The sequence below is a fragment of the Coenobita brevimanus genome, chromosome 1 (assembly GCF_032717465.1).
Source record: "Coenobita brevimanus isolate Jiangsu-jjx chromosome 1, ASM3271746v2, whole genome shotgun sequence".
Classification (NCBI taxonomy): domain Eukaryota; kingdom Metazoa; phylum Arthropoda; class Malacostraca; order Decapoda; family Coenobitidae; genus Coenobita; species Coenobita brevimanus.
Window position 1 is genome coordinate 61532062 of NC_136954.1, and position 27500 is coordinate 61559561.

Here is a 27500-nt window from a genome sequence, read left to right on the forward strand (position 1 = left end):
TGAATGATGCACAGATGTTCGCCTTGTTTTTGTCTTTCAGGCCAATGGATACGAGTACGTGATATTAACCTCTTCACTCCGATGCGGCATTTCATACATATTTTGTGCATTACCTGTTCAGTACATGTCGTATTTCATTGATTTTTTTCCCCTTCAGTACGATGTCGCTTCTTATATTCTCCCCTTCAATACGACATCGCACTTCATATATTATTCCCTGTCTCCAGACGATTTTATTCGACTTAAGAAGGACCTCAAATAATGAAGGGGTTAGTGGAGGGTATCACTGACTTCTCCAGCTTAAAAAGAAATCTAAGCTTAATGAAAACGTCTAGGGGCAGGAAGGATAGGCAAACATCACTGGATTCGAGTGGTTAACGTATTCTATTATAGTTCTTTTAACCTTAACTTGGCCTAGATTTTCGTCCTTTTGAGGCTGTCACGTAGCTCAGTAGCAGAAAAAGACAGTGCTGCAACTCTACATCCTTTTCACAGCACATCTTTGTGACTAGCGCCATTTTCTAGCGTTAATTTAGCGTTGCAAATCAGCATTCAAGATTGGGAGATCGTCATTTTAGGCCAGGTTAGAGTAAAACGAGTATAGCCTTACATCGCCGCATCAGCCTTCACTATTTCATGGAATAGTTTCTACGCCGATGCCATAGAAAGTGTAAATTTATATATTTATTTTTAAATATTCTTGTGCTTTTCCCTGTTCTTGCATGGCATAAAGTTTTGTGTTACCCTATTCCGCGTCTGCATCCCTCCCACCTCATGTATCAAACGGGAAATAGGGTTGGACTGATGATGATTATTGTAGTAGAATATTGCATGATAGTACTGCCAGGAAGCAACGTTGTCTCAATTTTTGAACAAAAAGCCGAATCATCCGAAAAACACATTGGTCCAGTTACTCGTAAGCTTGTGGTTAGGTTTGGCTAGTTGTATATAAGCTTTGTATAAAATGGGAAGGATACTTGATTCACTGAGTACACCTGGGTTGAACTAGGGCGACATGATGGCGGCCAGCTGATGGTTAGCATGCCTCTACAATCGGATTCAAAAGTTCGCCTTATATTCGTCTCTTGTACCTCTCACGTGGCTCTGCAGGTTCATATTACTAAGCTGAGAGAGAGTTGTTATGTGTCTCTGTCAGTGGATCTTACTTTTTGATATTATGGGCAAGGGAGGAAAGTGACTGACGTGCCCTAACTCTGTAGCTACTAGACACATTAGAATTGTAGGCGAACTTTTATCCCAGACTGTACTGTATATGTTTCCGCGGCTGGTGGTTGCTGGTGGAGGTTGGGACATCCATCATACGCTTGAAAGCTTTACTTACTGCCATTTCACAGGTTTTAAACGTACTTAAGAAAAATTTACTGCTGTACTTCTGTAGGGTAACGACAGTCCATAGACGTTCCCAGTACTTAAAAAAAAAAAAAATGTACAGGTCCGCCAGCTACGGTATCTGAAACAGTATGATCCCTCGAGTGAAAGAAAACAAATCATGCTAATTCTGGTATCATTTATGTTCTGTAGACTTCATGTCATACTGCTTTCCAGTGGGCAGAAGGGGCTTGTGTCCCTTCCACACCACATTACCAAACTTATTTTTGAGGCAGTACATCAACACGTATGTAACTTCAACAGGAATTCCACTTTCCACCACCTTATTAAACCTATTACCTATTAATATTATGATGATCCACTCAGTCAGATAATAGTTTTGGTTGTGGTAATGATAGCTGTGGTTGTGGTGGTGTTTGTTGGAATTGTTGTTTTGGTAGCTAGTGGTTGTTGTTTGGATGGTGGTTGTGGTAGTAATTAGTTACCAGCGATGCTTGCAGTTGGACTGTCGTTAGGAGTACTTAGAGCTTGTGAAGATGGTGGTAATAGCAGTAGTAATGTTTGTGATGGTGGCAGCAGCAGCCATTCGAGGTGAAAATTGTTGTAGATGATAGTGGTTGAGGATGTGGCGATGGTGGTAATAGTGGTTGTGATAATGTTGGTGGAGGGCTGGTAGGTAGTGGTGGTAGTTGTGGTCAGTAGAGGGGAGAGGGGGGGAGGAGGAGGGGAGAAAGGAATAGGAAGAGGAAGGAAGAATAAAGAATTCAGAAACGCATGGGAAGGAGGGTAAAAGAAAAGTGAGGAAGAAGGAGAGTGGAAGAAGTTATGGGAGAGAGAGAGAGAGAGAGAGAGAGAGGGAACGAATTTAAAAAAAAGAGAAAAAAAAAAGGAAGGATAATAATGGCAAGAGGGAGAGGGAGAGGGAAGAAAGTAGCTAGATAAAAATTAATGAAGGAAGTCAGCGGGAGTTGAGGAGAAGAGGGTAGCAAAGAAAAGTAAGAGAGAAGGGAAGGAGGGAGAAAGGAAGATGAAGGTACAGTAAGATGAAGGGTAGGAAAGGATGAAGGGTAAGAGATAGGAGAGAAAGGCAAATGAATCTAGTGGGAGAGAGAAGAAATAACACGAGAAAAAAAAAAATGGAGGGAAAGAAGGGGAAAGGAGAAATAGAGAGAGAATGGGAGAGGAAGGGAAGTGAGAGGAAGAAAAATAAATGTAATGGGGAGGGAAGGGAAGGAACAGAAGAAATGGAGGGAGAGAGAAAGGAAATGGAAAGAGGAAAGAGAGAAAATCAAGGAATGAAGCAAAGAATAAATCAGGAATGAAGAAAGAAAAAAGGGAATTGAAGAAGAGAGAGAGAGATATGTATATCAGGAGTAGAAGCAAAAAATGAAGGTAAGGGAGGAAGAGGGAGGGAGGGAGGGATGGTAGAACGAGGGATGGAGGGAAGGGAGAGGGACAGGAAGTTCCGAGGCAAGGAGGAAAGAAAACGATGAGGAGTATAAACAAATTGACTAGAATGAGAGAGAGAGAGAGAGAGAGAGAGAGAGAGAGAATGACGTGGTAGGAAAGAAGAGAGTGGAAGGGAGAAAGAGAGGATAAAATGGAAGGATAGAGGAAGATGAACGGAGGGACGTGAAGCCAGGTTTGGAAAGGAAGTTGCGAAGGAGAGAGGGAGGAAGGAAGGAAAATGGATGGGAGAGAGAAAGGATAAAGTAGAAAGGAAGATAAACGGAGGGAAGAAGAGAAGAAGTAGAGAGGGAGGAAGTACGGGTTAGGGGGAAGGTGAGAGGAAACAGTTAGATGAGGGGCTTGTAGGAGAGGGGAAGGGTTAAGGGGAGGAAGGATGGGGAGAGAGGGGCAGAAAGAGGGTGAATGACAGTTATATGAGAGAGAGAGAGAGAGAGAGAGAGAGAGGGTTGTAGTAGTAGTTGTAGTAGTAGTAGTGGTAGTAAATATTCAGAAAAAAATAGGTATTAGATAGGCCTATACGTTACAGCCTTGTAATTATGCCATTGTGATCTATTTGGTATATTTCATTCCTGATGCAGCCAGACATTATATTCATCTGAAGGAAACCTATAAGCCCAGGTTTATTTGTAAATGTGTGGTAATTATACAAATCTCAGTGTACTGTATATAGCACAGGTGTTATTACAAATGTTTAGCATCACATTAAACTGAATCTGAAAATATACTGACATTTACCGCCTTAGTTGTTTTCATTTTATTCTTATTGCTTTCAGACGATTTTATTCAGTTTGTGAGAGATTTTTCTAGTTGGAAGGGATGGATAGATCTTTTACTACCCCCTTCACTAACAGAGCGCCTTCCTATGTTAAATAAAATCGTTTGATGGCGGCGGAGGTTAACCAATAAAAACCGTCTCTGGACTGAAAGCATCAACACAGATGAAAATATAATAGTAGCAGTGTGACGTGTGTTTCATGTCGTGTACACAAGTTACAAAAAACTTAAATTGGCTACTCAGATTTATCACAGGTCACGGAATAACTACGTGAACACCGAGAGGAACTGTGGAAACTCGTATTGCGGCGCGTGGTAGTGTTTCCGAGTCGAGTTACGGCAGCGCTTGATCTTTTTTCTTTCTTTCCGGGTTGCATTACGGCGGGGCTTGATATATATTTTTTTTTCCGGGTTGCATTACGGCTGGGCTTCATATATATTTTTTCTTCCCTGGTTGCGGCGGTGTGTTTGAGGTCCCGTGCTTCAGCCATGACGGCAGGTATTTTCATAACTGGAGTGGAATTGTGCCCCACCTGGGGGAGTTCGTTTCTCCTTTGAAATGAGTCCCTGTAGGATCAGAGAACCGCACTTTCCCCTGTCAATGTGAGAAATTCGATTTAGGATAATGTTGCAGTAGCAGCTGACATTGATGATATTGATGATGTTGCTATTGATAAAGATTGAGATACTCCATATGAATGCTTAAAACTGAGTTGGGATGATGATGATGGTGGTGATGACTTGCATACCCCATAAGAATGTTGGAAATTGAGGTGGGACGATGATAGTGTTGATAATGACAGTGATTTATACATCTCATAAATTTGGAAATTTGCTTTAGATGATGATAACGATGGAGGTAATAAAGACTCGACTGCACTGTATGCAACACCACAAGTGACCAGATGGTACTGTGACCCTTGACCTCAACCATATCACCATGGGAGGGCGGGTAAAGTTCACCTGCTCCACACCTGTCCAGTGGCGTTACCTGACCTCTCTTGTATTAGCTACCTGTCCACACCTGCCCTAGCCTGACGTGACCTCCAGTGCCATCTGAGGGTACGCTGCGCTGTGCAGGTCGATTATTTTTACATGACGGAACTGGGTATGAAATTCGATAAGTCTTAGGTATGATTTAGGAACGAGTCTCCTTAATTACATGTTAAATCGGGCATTCAGTCTATCTACACCTGGCCATCAACTGAGCTGAAAAAGGTAAGGAATGATTAAAAAAAAAAAAAAAAAGTGCTATAGTGTGTGTAGCCTGTAATGCGGCCCCTGCGAGATATACGGTAGTATGGTGAAGACTAGCTGGTAGCTTACTGTATATTGTGTAAAATATGTAAAACGGTAAAAATGGCTGGTGCAGTATTACCCCATGCCAGGTGTAGGAACCCAAGGCTAGGCAGTTATGGTCCAGAACACGCAATCCTTTCAGCCTGACGACATCTGTAAAAAAAAAGATCATTGTTTGTTTGTAACCATAATGCTATAACAACATCGTCCAGGGGCAAGAGAGGTTCTATGTGCACTGTACTTAACCTTCACCCCCAGCTTGCTCCTTAAGACCACCAGACCACCAGGCGTATTCGACGTACGATCACCCTAAGAAATTTAGGATGGTCGACGTTTCTCCGGGTAATTCTGAAACGGTAAAACTTCCTTCTTTCATATTACTTAATATTGGTGATGATCAGAGGTTGTATCATCGGTTATAAACACACACACACACACATACACACACACACACACACACACACACACGTGTGTGTGTGTGTGTGTGTGTGTGTGTGTGTTACGCGCGGTTTGTGATATTCCACAGTTTAAGAATTCGGCATTGTATTTGCCCAGTTCATTTACTAAGCAGTGTGACTGCCTACTTCATGAAATGGGCAGTGTCGTACACGATACTGAAAGTTCTAAGTATGAGTGACTGGGCACATAATTTGCTGTGGTAATTGTGTTTCACGGTGACATCATGTGACCGCCTAAACAGACACCAATCGATATTGTCGCAGAAGTTCCTGAACTGTGACTAGCCACGTGCTAAAAGTCAGTCAGCTTAATAATTTGGGGAATTTACAACTTTTGATTAACCCATTTGACGCGACCGGAGGTGACACAGCCCTTCTGTCAGTTCTCGCTATGCCACCGAAGTGTTGCAAGGTTAGTGCTGAAGGCAGCATGGAATTAGATTTTTGCAATGCATTGTGGAGTGCTGATTAAGTATGTATGCATGTCTTATCGGTGTATATAACTGTGTCCGAGTCTGGGCAGTCCTATTTAGTCACGCAGCTTATATCATCGCTTCAACGCTATTGCCCACCGTTTGTACTGAGTAGAAGCCAGGGCGGTCTCATTCAGGACTTGTGCAGTGGTTGGAGCGATGTTGTTCTTATGCCACGTCGCTGGGTCTTGTGGAAGATTAGTAAAATCTGGCCCAAAATGATTCAGATCACCAAAATGTACCGTGCCCCAGCCTGGGATCGATCTCGCGTCCTTTCACAACAGCTGACCACATCACTTTTAAATAAGTTAAACCTGATATGTTCTGTTTATGTTACCTCGATTATGCAGAATGACCTAATCTGAACTGACTTCCTTTTGCCCACAGGTTACTGGTGGGGGCTCCAGAGTACCAGACCCCCCAGTTGGCGTTGGGGGTGGAGAAGGCGGGTGCGGTGCTGGAGTGTGGTGCTTCCTCTGGTGGGGGATGCAAGTACCTACCCTTCGATCAGAGCGGTACGTATGTAGCAGGTTGTGTGTGTGTGTGTGTGTGTGTGTGTGTGTGTGTGTGTGTGAGAGAGAGAGAGAGAGAGAGAGAGATGAACAGCAAGGCGTTAAAGAGGGGGAAGAACAGGAGGAAGAGAAGAAATGAAAAGATCAGAAAGAAAGGCTGGAAGGAGGAGAAAGAGTAACTAAAAGATGTAAGGAGGAAGGAGAGAAAGAAAGGGACTAGGAAGGAAAGAGAAATGATAATAAATAAAAAGGGCATTGAAGAAAAAAGCAAGGAGAAAGTGAAGAGATGGAATAGAGGAAGAAGAAAACAGTAAGGAAGGAGGGAGTAAGGGAGGAATGAAGAAAGAAGGAAGGGTCTTGGAACGGGCTAACCAAGTCTTGATTTCCCTTTCATCAACAAATGGCTTATTTCCTCCCGCATGTACCGTACGTGTGTACGTGGGAGTGGCAGTCTGTGTACATGTGTGTGTGTGTGTGTGGGTGGGAGGGAGGGTGCATGTGTGTAAGCTTCTGATCTGTGATTGAGATTCTGTGTACATGTGTCTGTGTGTATGAATGTATGTATAAGCAGATGAGTGAGTGAAGGGAAATAAATGTTCGTGTATGTTATCGTTAGCATATATTTCTGGCATATATGAGGGTGTTTATGTATATACCGCATGTATGTATATATATGTATAAGCTCAACATTATACAGAACCACATATATCAAACTGAACTACATACAGGTTGGCTCATATATAACGCTTCTCTTCCATTCTGCCGGGCGATTTCCTGTGTGTTAGGGGACGGCTCAGTCTGCGATATCAGTGTCTGTCCTGCAACATTTATTGATTTATTGATTTCCTACTCCCTTCCACACCCACACCATCATACTCAGCCGTCCCCGCAACACACAAGACTCCGCCAGCTGAGTTTCTGGCGGTGGGCTATTCACGAGCTACTCTGTTGTTCAAATTCCCCCTACATCCATCCACTATGTCAGTTCCAAACGCCTATCTGCCCTTCTACTGCCTACCTGTATGTTTTGTATTCACCTGTATCAATACACCTGTAGAGTGGAATACCTTGTGCATCTTCATATCATCACCTTGGTTATGCCTGTTGTTAGATATTTGTAGGAGTAATTTTTGCAACTGTAGCTTTAAATTACTTGTACTGTATCCTGTAAATCTATGATTGTGAGGTCTTAGCATTGTTCCCTTGTAGTCGTAATAATCTTTTGTAATTGGCAGGGTTGGAAAATGCGTGCCATTCATTATTTTTTATAACATAGTGATTACTATCATGTCATAAATGTCATAGATATCATAAAGCTGGAGATCCACATATGTATGAATATATAAATCAAACACCATACATATGAAAAACCACCAGTACAAAGCTCTCTGTTTCAAGTTATATCCAACAATGCTGTATAGTATAAATGTTAAATTAGGACATATAAACCTAAAATGTATTGGATTTGATTTAAATGGACGAAAAATTCACTGTAATTTGACGGGAAAATTAAGTTATTACCATATTATGAAGGCTGCTGCTGCTGCTGCTGCAAAAATAAATGAAATCAGGTATTCTTGGTTTGATGTGCAATAGGCAAGTAAATTAATATATAGTACTGCCAAATTTGTCTTGATTCAGTATAACTTACCATTCATTTTTTAAAACTAGAATTAAAATGATTAAATAGTTTTAGTTGCTGGTACTTCTGAAGAATTTAAACATCAAGAATAAACATTATGGTAATACAATTTTTTATTAATTTTTAAACATTATGCAACTATTTAATCAAGGAAAGCCTTTTTCTTCCAATAACTCTACGGTTGTAATTGTTGAGTTTATATGTTACAATAAACCTTTCTTACCTGGTACTTCTTTAAACACATTATATGCATACTTTTTCTGATACATTATTTTTTTAAGACAAAGAAGTAAATAAATGAAACTGCGTGTTATATTTTCCTTTTTTTTTTTCTTTACATCTGTGACATTTATGACACATGATGTATCACAAATTGCTGACTTAAATCATGGTTTAAGTCAGTGCTTTAAATCATTGAATTTAAATCATGCCAACCCTTGCCCATCCATAATTAACTAATCCTTGATGTTTAGTAATATCACGTAAAGTAGTCATTGCATTGTCTCTTTGTTGCTGTAATAGCCTTCTGTAAAATCTTGAAAACTTACGGCTGTCTTAATAACTAATTTTGACATTTTACATCTGTGAATACCGTAGTTGGTAGCCTTAGCTGTGTAACTTTATATTGCTAGTAACCTTTTATAATTCCTGCAGTGTGTGTAACTCTCATCTTTGATTGCTCTTAATATCACACAGACCATGCAGTAAACTTTTGCGGCCCTAATAACCTCCTGTATTGTAATAATCTCATGTATTTCTTGTAACTAAAGAACTTGCAGTTCTAACTTTTGACTTTTCTGTTGGGTAGCCAGCAGCCTTCAAAAACTTCGTACAGTCGACAAAAGAAGTGTTGTTACCAATATGTTTAGTGGTATTGGTACTGAGTGATACTTCAACGTAAATTTCAGTATGTTTTAAAAACCCAAGTCATAATTTAGTCCAAGGTCACTTTGTTTTACTTGAGTGAAAGGCAGCAGAAAATAATACAAGACTACTAGATAATACAAGACTATTGAAATACACTGGATAGTTAGATATAGCAAATGCCCTGGTTCATGCTCTTAAATTCTTAGAAGATAGTAAAGCACAGTGAGGGTAACAGTGCATCCACACTGAGGCCAGAATCAGACACAGGGTGGTATTCTGAATGGCTTTGGAGATTTAGCAACACTTCCATTGCGATTTATTCTACACATCACACTTCACTGTACCCTTGTATGTGATGGATGCAAATTACGTCGATAATAAGACAATAAGAAAACAGGCTACAAGAGAACTTTAAGGTTTTACCATAAATCGCCAAGGGAAAAGTCCTACAAAGCCTCCTGTGCCATGTAGAATAGACCCATACTTTGATGTAGATTGTACGATCAGGTAGGTAAGGATGAAAATAGGAAGAACACTCCATTTACTGGTCTGGACAAGTCATTATTCACCGCCAGGCATAGCGTATATGACGGTGAGAAGAGGAATGCCCAGAGTACTCTTGTTGTGCCCTTATGTCCAACCGAAGTGAGCCCGGTGGACTGCTGGCTGAAGTTATCCTCTTGCAGTCCGCCACCTTCCTGTCGAGGGATAGGGAGGGAGTTGAGGGGCGTTTGTATAGTGAAGCAGTAGAGTCGCTTGGTTATACTGGTGCCACAGCGTGAAGGCGTCCCACTCCAGCACCAGAATATAAACCTTTGAAATGGGGTGTTCATTGTCCATTTTCTGTTGCAGCCTTCACAGTCAGACAATTTGCATCAAGAGAAGTCAATTTCGAACTCAGTAGGGACGCACCCTAACGATACTTTTTTTGTTGACTGTACTTTTGATAACATCTGTATAGTTACCTGTATCTAAACTAACACCTGTAGTCTTATATTAGCCCTGTACTAACACTATTATTCCTCTTCAGGCAACCGAGAGATCCCTAACTTGCTCTTTGATCCCTTCAACATCAGTAAGAGTAGTTTGTGCCATCTATATTAGCTGCTGTGTAGTTTGTGGCGCCTATAGGTTTGTTTATGGCATCTGTTTGCACTGTCTCTGGTTTGTGGCATTTATGCTCACTTGCTGGGTTTTTAAGCTTATACTTTTGTTCCTGCCACCCACACCACAGTTTCTGGTTTGTGGCATCTATAGGTGTGTTTATGTCATTTATATGCATTGTCATTTTATTCTCACTGGTTCGCTAATATATGACGTCTGGACTTTTGTCATATATGCTTCTTGTCTTATATGAAATCTATATTATTACCTCCGCTAAGGAGGTTATGCTTTTGCCGGCGTTTGTTTGTTTGTCTCTCTCTCTCTGTTAGCAGCTTTACTTAAAAAGTTATAAACGGATTTTGATGAAACTGTGGAAGGGTGGGCCATGGGACTAGCAAGAAATGATTAAATTTGGGAGGGCGGATCCGGAGTATCCCGCGCAATAGCTCCAAAAGTTCTCAATGAATTTCAATAAAATTTTGTGGAAAGATGGGCCATGGACCAAGAAAGAACTTGACGCGGACTCGGATCCTATATGCACGGATCTGTTGTCAGAATTACTCGATAATCTATGAACGGATTTTTATGTAATTTCATGGAAGGGTGGGCCATGGGCCAAAGAAGAAATGATTAAATTTGGGGTCGCCGGATCCCGAGTATCCCGCACAATATCTCAAATTCTCAGTGATATTCAGTGAAATCGTGTGGAAAGGTGGGCCATGGACGAAGAAAGAATTATTAAATTTTGAAGTGGATCCGGATTGGATCCGTGGATATAGGATCCGGATCCTTTTTCTTCACGATGGCATTGGCGGAGGTATGTACTATCACGATCCAAAATTTCTTTACCCCCCTGAGTGGAGGAAGGTCGAAGCCAAGGTTGAAGAAATGACGGCCCGCCGAACACAGGCCAGTTCATGATGGAGGGGTTCACTAACCTGAAGCTTAGGATAATAAGAATCAGCCGGATGAAACACACGAGCCTATTTATGAATCACGGTATCATGAACCATTATTAGTCTTGTATACTGGCAGTGTCCGATCATCTGGTCTTGCTACAACCTTGGCTTCGACCTTCTTCCACTCAGGGGGGTAAAGAAACTTTGGATCGTGATAGTACTCTATGATTTATGGCAACTATGGGTCTGTTATGTCATATCCTCTTCAGTCCGGTGATGTATATTGTGTATATTCATGCTACCTTCAGAGGCTTTTGTTGAGACGGGAAGAAACTTTTCAGCTGAGTAAAATGGTGTGGAGTTGGCTAGCATTAAATAAAAAATGCGTCACTTGACTGAAGGGGATAGTATTCTTAATGTCTTCGTGGCTTTTTGCATTTGTTCTTTTGTTTGTGTCGTCTGTGTTGTGTGTGTTTCCCGTTAATCTCACGTTCACGGTGGTATATTTTTGAGTGATTGTCTTTTTTTCCACAAGTTTGGCGGGCGCATGTATTCTCGTGTTTCACTTAAAGCTTGCTGTGTCACTGCTTTTTGTTGCTTGCAGTTGCCTCCATAATTCTGACTGCTAGGCTTTCACTCACCTGAACAAAAGCGTAACACAATACTTCTTTGCAACTACCACCATATGCCAGTGTTAATCTCCTGTTACAGCCCAGCAGTCAGGATGGAGAGGTGGCAGTTTTAGGCCAAGGCGTGGAGAAAGGCTAAAAGTAGAGTACGGGATCCAGTGTTCTTGGCCTTTTTCCATGTAATAAATATTGTTATGGTCCTCACTGTTTCCTACACAATTTTAGGCCAAGATTAAAGGGACAGATTATAGAAGTCTCTCTCTCTCTCTCTCTCTCTCTCTCTCTCTCACGAGCATCTTTCATGTTTGTTGGGTAGTTCTTTGTATACAGCACCACAAGCAGCACTTCAGGGGCATTTCACTTAGCCTGGTGGTCTGGTGGTTAGAACGCACCAATCGGAGTGACGGACTTCCATAGGTTCCGTCCCAAAAGAGCTCACTGGATTTCCTTTTTTTTTTTTTTTTCTGTTTTTACTTCTTCCTTCTTTTTTTTTTTTTCTTTTTGTCATGTAATACCACTGAGGGAAGTTGGCAAGTCATGCACCCGTAATGCACTTGACTGCGGTAGTTTAGCCTCGGGTCCTAACACCTCGAAAAGGGTAATATGGGATTGACTGTTACAATTTATGCTTAGTAGTGAGGGGAGTAATACTAAGTTACTGCTACTTCTACTATTATTAGCTAATAGGGGGAGCTGTAGTAGCATCTTTATGGAGTAGTATTTGCAGTTATAGTAGCTGTAGCCTTATTGTGCTATTTATTTTCCCACATTAACGATTTTTATGCGCAGTGGCTTCTTTCAGCTGTTAAATAAAACTTTGTGCGCGGTCGTCTTCCAGCAACTTTAAAATTTTGAGGTAGCCGGAATATATTACCTAGGTGAGGCCTTGCCCTCTGGAGGGTTAATGGCCGTGGCAGATTCGGTCCTCTGTATGCATACATACATGTTTAAATTGCGTATAATCCCTCAGTCCTTTGTGTCATCTATACTCCCACGCCAACACTGCAAACTGTAAACATAACAAAAGATGTTTCGGAGCCATTGTCTGAAGTGGCTGTTTTTTCTGTAGTCCACCGGGTTCACATGCAGTTGAGCGTTGTCACCAGCAGCAGTTTACATCATCATTCCTGTGTGTCATCTGTACCCTCACCCATTCGCTTCTCTGTCATCTATACTTCCTCACTCCCTCGTGTCATCCAAACTCACACATATATATATCGTCTGTACTTTTCCCTCGTGCCATCCATACTCTCACATACATATCTTACTTCTGTCATCAGTACTCATGCATACATATTTATATTGTCTATACTTCCTCGTGGCCTTGTGTCATCTATACTTTAGCGTATCTGTTTGTCTGTACTTCCTCATTCTTTCCCGTCATATTTATTCTTGACCTCTCTCCCCTCGTCTGCCATCTTCTTACATTATTCTGACGTGTGTGTATTACTCATTAGTCCATGCCTCTGTGACTCCTCATTGCCCAGTGTCATCTTTATTCTCTTACTTCTCTCTCTTCCCTTCCTCCTTCATCAGTCTCACATATATTAATCCACTCATTATCCGTCAGTTCTTTTTCATTCCTCCTTGCTGCTTTTATTCTCTCTCTCTCTCTCTCTCTCTCTCTCTCTCTCATGGGTCTCAGTCCACTTATCCCTCTGCTCTTCCTCATCCCACCTTGCCATCTTCATTCTCTCACAGTCTCTTTCTCGTTCCTCCCTTCTACATCATCCTCACATGTTTTTCTCCCCTCATTATTCCCCTCGCGTTCCAGTGGCGGGGTATTGTTGTTAGTTTTATGGTTATTGCACTCGTTGAGGTAATTGCAGCTACTACGGGCCGGCTTTGGTTGGCCATATTTGTTACCGTTTTCTGTGATCCCTCTTTCCGTTCTCTTTGTGCTGTCTCATTTTTGGTCTCTCTCTCTCTCTCTCTCTCTCTCTCTCTCTCTCTCTCTCTCTCTCTCTCTCTCTCTCTCTCTCACGGTGTCAGGAATGGATTTATCGGGTGGGCGTTAGGTTGATATTCTTTTTTCTATTTTTTTTTTCGTTATATTTCATTGTCTGTGTATCTGATTTTTGGGTTGCGTTTTGGTGTGGTGTGTTTGACCTTTATATTTATTTTATTATGTTTCGACGTTGGCATAAATTTTCTCTTTCGCCATTTTATATATATATATTTTTTTCCTGTGAGGTTTGGAGAGATTTATTGTGTTAGGATACGACTTTCCCATGCTAATCGGTGCCCTTTTTTTTTTTTTTTTTTTTTTTTTTTTTTTTGATAATGTTACCTCGTATTTTAGCCGTCACATTAATTTTTCATCTTTTTCTAGTTTCTTACGATATTTTCCGCTTTCGTTTTTCTTTTTAGATTTCATTATTTTGTTTGTTATTTTTTGCTGTCTTGTCTAGTATTCTCTTTTTTCTTGCCTTTTCTTGTGTACATATTGCTGTTCTCTTGTCCACAGTTAATATATCCAAATTCTTTCAACTTTGTACTTAATGTTCCTGTATTTAATGGCAGCAGTACCCCACAAGCATGTTTTTATTTTCCTTTTTATTTTGTCCCCCATCGTGTGTTTCGTTCCTCCCCCTTTTCATTCACTCATTTTTCTTTTCATTTCATTTTCTTTGGTCACTCAGTTGTTCCTTTTTGCACGCTTTCGTTAATTCCCTCCTTCACTCATTCCTTTCCTCGTCCTTTCTTCACGTTTCTTTTCCACCTCCACTCTTTGCTACCTACTTTTCTTCGCTTGCCCTAACCTTCTTCCATCCTTGACTCATTGCCTATCCATTCCTTCTCTCTCTCTCTCTATCTCTCTCTCTCTCTCTCCATCACTGTCACCCCTCCCTCATAATTACTGCGACTCGCCTTTTTACCGCGGTGAAAGCTATACCGCCTTGGGTGTTACTCCTCAATTATAATGCGCTTTGTAATGTACTAAGTCTATTTATAAACCTTTGGAGTTTATTATCACCTGCCTGCCTCCTTGCCTACTTACCTGTCTACCTACTTACCTTCCTACTTACTGGCGGGTACGTATATTATGTCTGTGCATGAAGTCAGTTTTTAAAGCTCTATCGTTTATTATTACTTGCCCGTCTGCTACCTACCTACCTGCCTACCTACCTACTAACCTACCTACCTGCCTACTAACCTACCTACCCACCTATTTACTGGTACGTATTACATGGCTGCTCAATTGCATGAACTCTATTTATAAAACTGCATCATTTATTATTACCTGCCCACTCTAACGTACTTACCTACCGACTTACCTACTTGCCGACCCACCTACCTACGTACCTACGTGTCTACCTACCTACATTTCTACACATTTACCTATTCTCCTCCTACCCACTCACACACCTGCCTACTAGTCTCCTCCATTACCAGCTTATTCTTTAATCTTATACAGCACTTTTTTTTTTCCCCTTGAAGGCTAGTAATTGTCTGTGCCTGTATTCAATTTTGTATTCAAGTCGCATTATCGCTGTGGTTTCGTATAGATGGTTTTAAAATTGATCAGGGTTTAAATGGAAGCTGCCTTGATATTGATTTTAGCTCTTCTGGTGGCTGCTTTCTAATTGGACTTTTTTTTTTATATATACGACTATCCTGCGTGTCTGCCCGCTTACCTACCTACCTTCTTACCTGTCCTTCCATCTGTCTATCTAGCTACCTACCTACCTATCCATCTACCTATCTGCCTACCTACCTACCTGCCTGCTTACCTGTATGCCTGCTTACGTGCATATTCTACTGTACGTACATTATTACATACAACCCCAACTGTCATTTTATTTCCATACGAGTACACACAATACCATCTTACCTTCTCACCTGCCTACCTGTTTGCTTTATGTAATTTCCTGTACATACGATAATACATCCCTTCTCTTTGCTTAACTGCTTACCTACATGCCCACTCACCTGCTGTATTATAATCACAGTCTTTACAGTTCTTTACCGTGAAGCATGACATATCACTATCTCGTATGTCAGTATATAACATGATAGTTTTATTAGTATGTTCTGGTGGGGTAAAGAGGCTCCTAGCTCCTCTTGGCAATTTGTTTAGCATATTCCACCTTATATTCCATCAAAGGTTCGTAATTTGCCTCATTTTAGTCATCTGATGATCGTGTCAGCTCCAGTATTTTATTTGGAACAACACCAGACGACTATTGTAAATTAGAGGTGATTGAGAGGAATCTGAGTGTACGAATATTTTTGTCATTTTTCTCATACTCACATTAGCTATAGTACTTCATCTTGGGTTATTCCTGACGATTTTTATTCTGTTGGCATGATTGTAGGGCCATGAGTTTTTATTTTTTTTTTTTATTTTTTTTTTTTATTTTTTTATAGAATTGTTGATACTGCCTGTATAAATACCAGAGAAGAGATTAATATCGTGCATGCCATATACAGGAGCAAACTCTCACTTCAAGAATGTGATAGTGCAGTATTTGGCCGGAGAAGATTGGATTAATGTTCCAGGACTATTTTCCCATCCATTAAACATCAGCTGGCGTCATTAAGGGTACGAGTTTCCCACCATAAAACTGAATTCGCAGTATAGTGTGGTTTCCATGGATTTTCTTTTTTGTGTTGCTTTTGTGAAGAGTAAATGATTTGTTTTAATTGGTTTCCCACAGATATGCCTGAAATATACATACATACATACATACATATATATATATATATATGTATATATATATATATATATATATATATATATATATATATATATATATATATATATATATATATATACAGTATTCTTTTTTCACTATATGTAGAACGATGCTTTAAATTTTTGGTGCTTCAGGATTTGGACAGGAAATAAGAAGCGGTTTTGCCCTTTGTTCAACCCCTTCAGTGCGAGAAATTAAAAAAAATCTAAACTAAAATTATAATCTTTTGGAGGAAACAATATTAATGAAATAAGAATTCGCGTAGTGGAGAAGTTGCAGTGACGTGAAATGTTAAGTAAATTAGTTATCTATGGGCCGCATTCTTGTATGCTTATGAGGCTCCATGGCACTCTTGCCTTCTGGATGGTTTCTGACACGTTGATATATTGTATGTTATGTTGATGTGTCGGTGTTTGGCATAGTCTCGATAAAGGAAATAGGATATAACCAAGGGGAGTTTGCCCTTGACCAGTCTCAGGCTACTACGAATCACCTTTAACTGAATAAAATGGACTGTAGGAAGGTGAAGGAGAATACTGGAGTTTCCCCGACCGTGAGAGGGTTATCGTATCAGTAAAAACAGTCTAAGGCGCCTATGACACACGTCCCAACTGAGTAAAAATAGTTTGACGTTAGCTGGAACAGAGTTGTGGAGTTGTTCTGGCCACTGTTAGGATAATATTTTCACTTTAGATATTATTTGATATAGAACAGTTGATATAATAACAAGAGAATATTAAAGTGTAAAATGTCGCGTAATACTTCTGTTATGTATTATTATTATTCATTGTCAGTAATGAAAAATACAAAGAACATAGTGGAAAGTATCAAGGCATATGCAAAACAGATTGCTAATGAAGAGGTGCTGAGAACTATACTGAGAAGTGTGGTTTAAAGAGATGACTTTCTAAATGCAAAGTTAATTAGCGAAGAATACATGCTGAGAATGGTTATAATAGATACTGATGGAAAATGCATTAGTTTAGTTAATGAAGGTATGTGTGAAAGTTTTTTAATAGATTATTTTGTATTGATTTGTTGAATGACAATTGCTGTATACTGAGAACTGTATTTGAAATGGATACTGAAAATATTATAATGAGTGATGCTGTGCCTGTGGTGTAGGACGTAGTTCATGAAGTAAATGATTGGAGTTAATGAATGTTTTGAGTTGGGGAGTGTTAGGTTCTTTGTGTGTGTGTGTGTGTGTGTGTGTGTGTGTGTGTGTGTGTGTAAGGAGAGTGTATTGATTTAGTTAAGGTATGTTGCTTTAATTTGTTTTCTGTGTAATTTAAGTGCAGTTGGTTCATAATTATTATGAATGTTGTCGGTTAATGTGTCGCTTTTATCTGTAGGTAAGTAGGTATATGATGTTTTTCTTACAGAAAGTTAATTCGTTTTTATTGTTTTTATATTTTGATTATATATGGCAGGTGTATAAGGATTTTGGCAATGAAGGTGCGAGTTAATGAGTTACTTGTACATTCAGGTAACACGGCACATTACCTGGGGCGCCAGTTGGACAGCAAGAATCATCAGTGGTTTGGGGCCACCGTCAGGAGCTCCGGCGAGGATGGCGTCGTTGTGGTGAGTACTCGAATTGCTGGTTGGATACTTAACTCTTTCAGAACGGTGACCCAGTTTGTATTACGATGACCCGATTTGTATTTTTTAGTGTTGCTTCATGTGTATTTTTAGTCTTGCTTCATGTATATTCGGTTTGTCATCGTGTAAGGGACCTGAGCCACGTCCACAACCTGAGTGCTGCGTTGTGGTGGCATGAATTCAGTGAGCCGTAATTATGAGGTAGGAATGAATCTCCTTGGTTACTACTCAGATTAATCCTCTGATCTGACTACATCTGGCTATCAACTGGGCTGAAAGGGGCTATTGATCCTTGGCAGATGAAAACCAAACGACTGTTGAGGAGTCTACTCAAGTTGGTTTAATCTCATCTGACGGGAAAATACTACGTCTCCATATCGAATGCTTATATCTTATAGGAGATGGATAGTAAAATATGTTGTTACCTACAAAATAATGATAAGAAATAATGTATGAATGTAGTTAACCATTATCTTATGCCATTAAATAAACGGTATTTGACTAAAGGGGAAGCAAATCTGTCAGGTTCGATCGAAAAGACTATAATGAAGGCTGTATCTAAGCCCTCCAGCACGAACGACCTCTCTCAAGCTGAAGAAAATCGTCTAGTGGTAAGAGAAATAAATTAAGAAATACGTCATAGGTAAAAGATATATACGTCATTGGAGCGCTGAGTAAAATAAGTATCTATCTATCTATTGCCAGACGCCTCAATCCCGTTTGGGGTGGCCACAAACAAATCGCCTCCAAGTCGCCCTGTCCCCCGCCATTTCACTGCCCTGCTCCCAACTCACACCCCCCTCTCTCATATACCTCTCCACCCCATCCCTCCATCTCATAACAAGTAAATAAATAAATAAACTATTCGATTAACGTTATAGGCAGGAATTCAGAAGTTTGTGTTGTATTCCTGGTGGTAAGAAAAATAAATCAAAAACTACGTCATCGATTAATAAAAAAAAAAAAAGTATATCATTGGAGTGCAGGAGTAAAAAAAAAAAAAAAAGAAATATAAAAAAACTACATGATTTTTTGGGCCAGAATTAAAATATGTGTGATGTATTCCTGCCACTATCGCTTTTTTTTTTTTTTTTTTTTTTTTTTAATTTATTTTTTTTTTAGACAAGCCACCCCAGCCAAACTGACCCTATCCTAAAAATGTCATCTGCCTGGCCAATCCTTCTTTAGTTATGGAGTTTCTTGTGCTACCCCTTCCAAGTGGAGAGTTCCGGTTCAACAGCAGGGCGATTAATGAATGTGCTGGTAGTGGTGTTTGTGGCTGTGTGTTGTGCGGGTGATGTGGCGATAGTGGTGGTTGTGGTTATAGCGGTGGTTGTGGTTGCGGTGGTGGTTGTGAGTTGTAGTGGTGGTTCTGGTTGTAGTAGTGGTGGTTGTGGCTGTAGTAGTGGTGGTTGTGGCTGAATTGTTTGTAATGGTTGTGAAGGATTGGTTGGTGTGGTTGTGGATGTTATAGTTGTATTGATAGGTTGTGATTGTAGTGTCAGTTGTTGTGGTTGTGGGAGTTAATTAGCTTGAATGTTGTGGTTGTAAGATCGTGTTTGTGTAGAATGTTGATTTAAAGCTGATCAAATATATCCTTGTTATTACTGATGGTCTTAGCTTATCACGCCTGACCTATCATTCAACCCCCCCCCCCTCTCTCTCTCTCTCTCTCTCTCACCACTCTTGAGACGTCAATTCACGCCCCTGTTTCTTCCCTCCCTCTTCTCCCTCCCTGCTTGTGTCATCTTCCTTCTCTCCCTCCCACATCCCTTGCTTCCTTAGTCCTTCCTTCCTTCTCTCTCTCCCTCCTTTTATCATCGTCTTTCTCTCCATTCTTCTCTCCTTCCTTCCCTCCCTCCTTGTGATTCCTTCCCTCCCGTCCTTCTCTCCTTTCCTATTTGCAATCTCCTCCATCTCCCCCCCCCCTCGCATTTTGCCTCCTTCCTTTCTAACCTTCCTCCTTGTTAATCCTTCCTTCCCTCCTTGTGCCATCCTCCTTCCTTCCCTAATCTTCCTCCTTCCCTTCCTCCCTCCCTCCCTCCCTCCTCCGCTCTTTAACTCTGATATTGGTTTACAGTGTCATGTATTCTCTCTCTCTCTCTCTCTCTCTCTCTCTCTTCCCCCCATATTTTCTTCCCCTTCTTTCTGTCTTCCTGCTTTCACTTTCCCCTCATTCCTTGCCTCCTTCGTTCCCTCTCCCATCTCTTCCCAGCTTCACCCCGCCTATTCCCATCGCTCCCTTCTCCCCCCCCCCTCCAATATCATCAAACAATCCCTCCACTCTCCCCCTCTTCCCCAGCTCCCCTTGCCCCTCTCTCCCCTCTCTTCTCCCTTCCCCTCCTCCCGTTCCCTCCTTTTCTCTCGTCAGTACTCACCTTTTTCACCCTTTCGCTTCTCACCTCCTCCCTCTTTCCCCTCTTTTATACCTTCCTCTCATCATATTCTTCCCTTCTTTACTTCTGCGCTCCATTACTTTGTTCTACGACCCTCCCCTCTTCCTCTCCCTCTTTATTCATATCTTCACTGTGTCTTCCCCTCATCCATCTCTCCCCTCATTCATTCATCCCATTTTCCCTTCACTTATCTCTACCTTACCTATTCCTCTCCTTCTTCCCCCTCTCCTCTCCCTGAGCCCCCTCCTCCCCTCCCTTTATGCTGCCATTTCATTTTTCCCTCTCCTTAACTCATATCTTCTTCGTCCATCTGCCTTTTCCCTCACGTGTCCGCGTTTCTTCCCCCCTCATTCTCTCCTTCTCCCTTTCTCTCCCCTCTCCCTTACACCTCTCTCTATACCCCCTCCCCGTCCCACTCCCTACCTATTCTCCCTTTCCACTCCCTCACTTTCTCCCCACACTTCTCCATGTTTCCTCTCCTCTCACCCTTTCCTTCCCTCTTCATTTCTCCTCCCCTTCCGCTCCCTTCTCTCTTTCCTCTCCTCTCACCTTTCTTCCCTCTTCCTCTCCCTTCCCTTCCTTCTCCCTTGTGTGTGAAGAGTGATGTTGGCGTCTGTGTGTCTGTCTGTTATCCGTCTGTTATCTGTCTGACACACACACACACACACACACACACACACACACACACACACACACACACACACACACACACACACACACACACACACACACACACAAACACACACACACACACACACACACACACACCCAGTTCAGTGTACACAAAGACGTGCACACAATATATACACTTAGACGCATTGTGATTCAGTTAATACACACGTACACAGACCACCGTTATATATACGTACACTCAGTTTAGTATTCTCTCTCTCTCTCTCTCTCTCTCTCTCTCTCTCCAGTCAGCTCAACTTACTTTGTTCTGTCTTTTCTTTCCTTCCCACTTTCCTCCCTCGTTCCCTCCCTCCTTCCCTCCATTCCTTCCTTCCATCAGTTAGTCCCTCCCTTCTTTCCTCCTACCTTCCCTCCCTCCCTTCTTTCCTCCTACCTTCCCTCCCTCCCTTCTTTCCTCCTACCTTCTTTCCTTCCCTGGCGGTGTTGAGTCACTCGATGGTTGTGTCATTAACCATGGACAGTCTTGGTACCGTACTTGGTGGTGGCTAGTCTGTACCGTACCGTGGCCTTCTACAGTCCTCTTACGTACCTTCTTTATCACCCTCTTTATCATCATCATCATCATCATCTTTACTATATCTTTTACTCCTTGTTTCCGTTCTTTCTGATACTTGGCCTTACCCTTCTTCTCTTCTCCCTTCCCCTTTGTCTTCCTGTCTTTCTTTATTTCTTCCGTACTTTCTTCTTGATCCTCTTTATCTCTTTCCATGCATCCCTTCCCTCCGTTCAGTCATCCATCCCCCCATCCCCTCTACATCCCTTCTCCTTCCGTCCTTCCCTCCTTCCTTCTTTGCCAGTCAGTGATGTGTGTGTGTCATGAACCATGGATATTGTCAGCGTACCGTACTTGGTGGTGGTCCGTCTGTACCATACTGTACCTTGGCCTTCTGCACTCCTCATATGTACCTTATTTACTGCCTTTTTTATTATCCCACCTTGGACATCATCAGCAACATCATCAGTTTTATTTTTATCAGATAAGAGTGTATTGTTTGCCTTATCATTTTATTATTTGTAGTTATTTTCCATCATCATCATCATCATCATCATCATCATCATCATCATCGTATGTATTATCTCCGTCATCGTCGTTGTCATTATCACCGGTTTGCTTTCATCATCATTATCATCTTCATCAAAACGTCCCTTATCACCAGCTCTCTGTTACCATCATCATCACGCCCTGCCACCATCATCATCATCATCAGTCACCACTCTTATCACCTCCACAATCTTCCATCATCATCATCACCAGCTAACGTTATCATCATCAATCAGTCATTAATGCAATTATTCTCTCTCTCTCTCTCTCTCTCTCTCTCTCTCTCTCTCTCTCTCTCTCTCTCTCTCTCTCTCTCTCTCTCTGTCTCTCTCTCTCTCTCCGTCTTCCCATCTCTGTCTATGTTTTCTGTCTATATTTGTTTATGTTTGTCTGTCTACCCTGTCTGAATTATATTCGTTTGCCTGTCACAAGCTCTCACTATATTTTCTGTGTTTCTCTCTGATCTGTGTCATGTAACTGTGTTCTTATCGGTCTGAAAAGTTCTGTCGGTACATAGATTCCGATCTCTGTATGTATGTGCCGTATGTATTTGCTGTTCATGTGCTGTATCTTTGTCTTCTTTGTGTGTGTGTGTGTGTGTGTGTGTGTGTGTGTGTGTGTGATCGTTGTGATATGAATTATGGAGGTGATGTGAACGAGGGCTGAGGTGGGTGGCAATGAGAGAGAGAGAGAGAGAGAGAGAGAGAGAGCAGGTGTGGAGTGTAGGTATGTAAACGGAAGGTAGGATAATTGTAGGTAAGTGTAGGGTGTAGGTGTGAGCGTGAGAGAGGTAGCCAAACTTGGGAAAAGTATAGGGTGGGTGTAGGTGTGGGTGTCAATGTGGCTGGTGTGTGTGTGTGTGTGTGTGTGTGTGTGTGTGTGTGTGTGTGTGTGTGTGTGTGTGTGTGTGAAAGAGAGAGAGAGAGAGAAGTTGTAAGTGTGGATGTGGTGAGTCGAGGGGTAAGAGGGTATGGATATAGGGTGAATGTGTGTGGAAGTGGATGGGTTGTATAGGAGGGTGTGGCAGGTATGGATGTGGGTGTAGGTTGGGTCTGGGTTTAATTGTTGGTATAGGAGGGTGTGGATGTGGGTGTAGGTTGGATATCGTAATAGATGTTGTTATGGATGGGTGTGGCAGTTGTGGATGTGGTTGTAAGTTGGGTGTGGGTGCTGGTATAGGAGGGTGTGGCAGGTGTAGGTGAGGATATAGGAAGGTGTGGCAGGTGTGGATGTGAGTGTACGTTGGATATCGGTATAGATGTTGGTATGGGAGGGTGTGGGGTATTGAAGGGTGTGACACTGTGGCAGGTGTGGATGTAGGTGTAGGTTGGGTACTGAAGGGTGTGGCAGGTGTGGAAGTGGGTATAGGCGTTGGTATTGGAGGGTGTGGCAGGTGTGGAAGTTGGTATAGGCGTTGGTATTGGAGGGCGTGGCAGGTGTGTAGGTTGGGTGTGAGTATAAGTGTTGGTATTGGAGGGTGTGGCAGGTGTGTAGGTTGGGTGTGAGTATAAGTGTTGGTATTGGAGGGCGTGGCAGGTGTGTAGGTTGGGTGTGAGTATAAGTGTTGGTATTGGAGGGTGTGGCAGGTGTGTAGGTTGGGTGTGAGTATAAGTGTTGGTATTGGAGGGCGTGGCAGGTGTGTAGGTTGGGTGTGAGTATAAGTGTTGGTATTGGAGGGTGTGGCAGGTGTGGAAGTGGGTATAGGCGTTGGTATTGGAGGGCGTGGCAGGTGTGTAGGTTGGGTGTGAGTATAAGTGTTGGTATTGGAGGGTGTGGCAGGTGTGTAGGTGTAGGGGAACTATGCTACCCAAACTGACCATATTCGGACGTCTTGGTTCCCTACTTCCCTCCTCTCTCCATTTCTCCAGCCCTCCCTCCTTTCTTCCACTCCCTGCCTTGCTCCCAACCTTCCTCCCTCCCTCCGCCCTTTGTCCCCCTCCTTTTTTCCTTCCTTCCCTCATTCTTTCTCTCTCCCGCACTCCTTCTCTCCCTCCCTCCCTCCTCTCTCTCTCTCTCTCTCTCTCACACACACACACACACACACACACACACACACACACACACACACACACACACACACACACACACACACACACACACACACACACACACACACACACAGTGTATCTACCTACCTGTCTGTCTACGCACAGTACGTGCCAATGTGCGTTCCTGCTTGCCTGTCACGTTTCCTCTCGCTTTCTCTACTTCCTCACCGCCTACCTACCAGCATACCTGTCTTCCTGTCTACATATCCAGCTACCCACCTTCCTCCGTTCCTCCTTACTTCCTTACTAACCATATCATGGTTCATCCATTCTCCCCACCACCCTTCCTACCTATTTACCTCCCTTCCTAGTACCTTTTCACCCTTACCCCCTCCCTTCCTGCCTACCGACCTACCTGCCTGAGCCAACCTACCTACCTGTTGACCTACTCATTTCCTTTCGTCCCTCACGTCGTTTTCTCTATACCACAGTATTTGATGGGTTTTTCTCGGCTACTGTTACCTTTGATATCTATATTTCAGCATTTTATAACTCATGTTTAATCCTCCCCCCCCCGTCTCTCTCTCTCTCTCTCTCTCTCTCTCTCTCTCTCTCTCTCTCTCTCTCTCTTGGCAAGCATACCATCTGTTGAACCAGCTGTGTAAGTAAGAGGGAGACAGAAGGGGGGTGGGGTTGAGAGACGGTGGGAGGGAGAGAGAGACAGAGAGGAGAGGGAGGGAGAGAGGGAAAGGAGGAAAGCAATCTAGAAGTGGGTTAGGATATAATTAGTGAGATAGTGAGTGATTTAAAGGAGAGAGAGAGAGAGAGAGAGAGAGAGAGAGAGAGAGAGAGAGAGAGAGAACTATTTCCGACAGTGACCTAAAATCATATAGGTTTTGTTGTTTGTTTGTTTGACTGTAAAAACTTCCTCCCCTAGTCGTTACACCCCTCCCTTCTCCTTCCCCTTCTACCCCTCCCTCTCACCCTTCTCTCTCATTTCTGTCCTCTACTCCCCTTTTACTTTTCCTTCCCCCTCCCCTTCCCTCCCCTTCTCTCCCCCTTTTCCCTTTTCTCTCCTGTCTCCCCTTCTCTCCCCTACTCACCCCCCTTCCCTTTTCTCTTCCTTCTCCTTCCCTTCCCCCTTCTGCCCCATTTTTCTTTTCTCTCCCTACCCTTTTCATCTCATCCATCCTCTCCTCCCTTTCCTTTCCCTTCCATTCCTCTTGGTTTCTCCTCTTTCTCTTTATTTCCCCTCCCTTCCCCTCCTCTTCCCTTTTCTCTCCCCCCCCTTTTTTTTTTTCCTTCCTTCCTTCCTTTTCCCCGTATCTTCCTTTTCTTCCTTTCCCCTCACTTCTCTTCTGAGTCCGTCCTTTCCTTATCTTTTCTGTTACTTACTTATTTTCTCTTCCCGTGTCTTGTCTTGCTTTGCCTGTCTTTCTTGCCTTTTCCTGTCTTGCCTTGCCTTGCTTTGTCGTGTCTTTTTTGCCTTGCCTTGTCCCCCTGTGTTCTTTCCCTCCCATCTCCCCTCTCTTCTTTCATCCCCTCTCCTTCACATCCTTTCGTTCTGTTTTCTCCTCCATTCTATTTTATTTCCCTTCCATTTATTTCCCTTTTCTACCCTTCCTCCCGATTTCCTTCAGTTCCTCCTTCATCTCTTTCCCACTCCTGACTTACCTGTATTTCTCCTTTCTTCTCCCCTGCCCTCCCTTCTCTCTTTCTCTCCCTTGTTAGTTCCCTCTCTTCCCTTCCTGTCTCCCTTCTGTCCCTTCTGTGTGTTATCCCCCTTAGTGTCTTTCCTCCCTTTCTTCACTTTCTCTTCGATCTTTTTCCGCCCCTCCTCCTCCTCCTCCTCATTATCATCATCATTCTCTCTCTCTCTCACTCTCTCTCTCTCTCTCTCTCAGAGCTGATCTTCTCTACCATCTCTCTCCGTTCTCCTTCCTTTTCCTTCCCTCTCTTCTGTCTCTAGTGGATTCATTCTTTCCTAGTTAAAGGGCATATTGTTAAGGAGATGCAGAGGAGGGCAAATTCGATACGTGGCCCAGACGATGAGATGGAAGATAGTGTATGTAGATGGTAGTGTGGTGTAGGTTAGGAGGAGAGTGTAACAGATACTAGGTACAGAGGGTGAAGAATGTAGCGGTAATAGTGGAGTGATGGAGGAGGGGAGGACATATGCTAGGAAAAGATGGTCAGGAAGAGGCCAGTGGTAGTGGACTGTGGTGTGGTGTAGGGTAGGAGGAGGACAGGATAGATATAAGGCACATACACTAAAACAGAAACTGGTGGCAGTAGACAGGTGTGGTGGAAGTGGGCACAACAGATGAAGGGCACAGACCTAGTAAAATAATGTAGTGGTAGTGGAGAGTAGTATGGTGGAGTTTTTGGTTTCTTAGTTGCTGTGGACAGGTGCTAACTTTAGAGCGTCCACATCACAATCGCAGAGGCAGTCCGTGATGATTGAAGCCATCTCAGAGCATCCCCCGAACGTGAGGGCACTGCCAAACCAACCATGTCACACTCGCCCTGCTTCCCTATTTCTCCTCCTCTCTCCCCACCTTTCCCTTGCTCGTATCACTTCATTCTTTTCCTCTCTCTTCCTGCCAGCCCCCTCCCTTTCATCCATCTTTTCATTTTCTTTTCCTCACCTCTTAGTCCTCCTTCCTTTAATTTATATTTTACTCCATCCTTTCCTTTCCTTTCCGTTGCCCATCCCTCTCATTATTCTTTCCCCTCCACTCGTTCCCTCTCATCCTCGACTTCACTTCTCCTCTTTGCCTTCCCCTCATTTTTGTCTTTCCACCCTCTTTTCCTCTCTTCCTTCTTCCCCCACCCTTTCCTTCCCTCTCCTTTTCCTGTCTTTTTCGGATTTTTTCACCTTTTCCCTCCATCTCCTTCTCCCTTTCCTTCTCCCGCTTCCTCTCTTCGTCCTTTCCCCTGCTTTCTCTCTCTCGTCCTTCCATTTCCCCCCTCCTGGACCATCTCCCCCTCCTATAACCCCCTCCCCCTTTCCACTTTTTCGTACTTTTGTCCCCCCCTCCCCCTTCCCCTCCTCCTGGGCCAATCAGAAGCGGCCATCAAATTCCTTCCCTGATAGCACCCCCGCCAGTAGCCAGTAGGATGCGTGATTGCAAAATGCTTACACAATCGCCACCACCTAATTTATTCTGTGTCGTGATTGTGCGTGTGTGTATGTGTGTGTGTGTGTGTGTGTGTGTGTGAGAGAGAGAGAGAGAGAGAGAGAGAGATTAAATTAATGAGGAAGATAGAGAGTTTGTGTGTTGTGTTTGTGAAGTTATTGTTTCGCTTTGATTTAAAAAAAATGGATATAGGTTTTATTTTATTTTTGGCATTGCGAATGTTTGTTATCTATGATCTCGAATACTGTATATAATTTTCACGTATCCATCTACTTGCCTGTTTATCTCACAATTAACATATCTCTATTTCCCTGCATCAGTGTATACATGGATCTGTCTGTATTTATCAATTAACTCATCTTCCTTACATGCGTTACATATGCAGTACATGCATATATATATATTTCTCTCTCTCTCTCTCTCTCTCTCTCTCAAGATGTAGCACCAGGTTCTCTCTCT

General features: G+C 42.5%; 1 protein-coding gene across 1 annotated transcript in view; it reads left to right on the forward strand.

Moving 5' to 3' along the window:
* LOC145406135 (integrin alpha-PS2-like) overlaps window positions 1-27500 on the forward strand; it is a 311238-nt gene that overhangs the window by 54895 nt on the left and 228843 nt on the right. The window contains exons 3-4 of the mRNA XM_080277360.1: window positions 6212-6339; window positions 17667-17764. Of these exons, the coding sequence (XP_080133486.1) occupies window positions 6212-6339; window positions 17667-17764 (226 nt within the window). The remainder of the gene's footprint in view (window positions 1-6211; window positions 6340-17666; window positions 17765-27500) is intronic.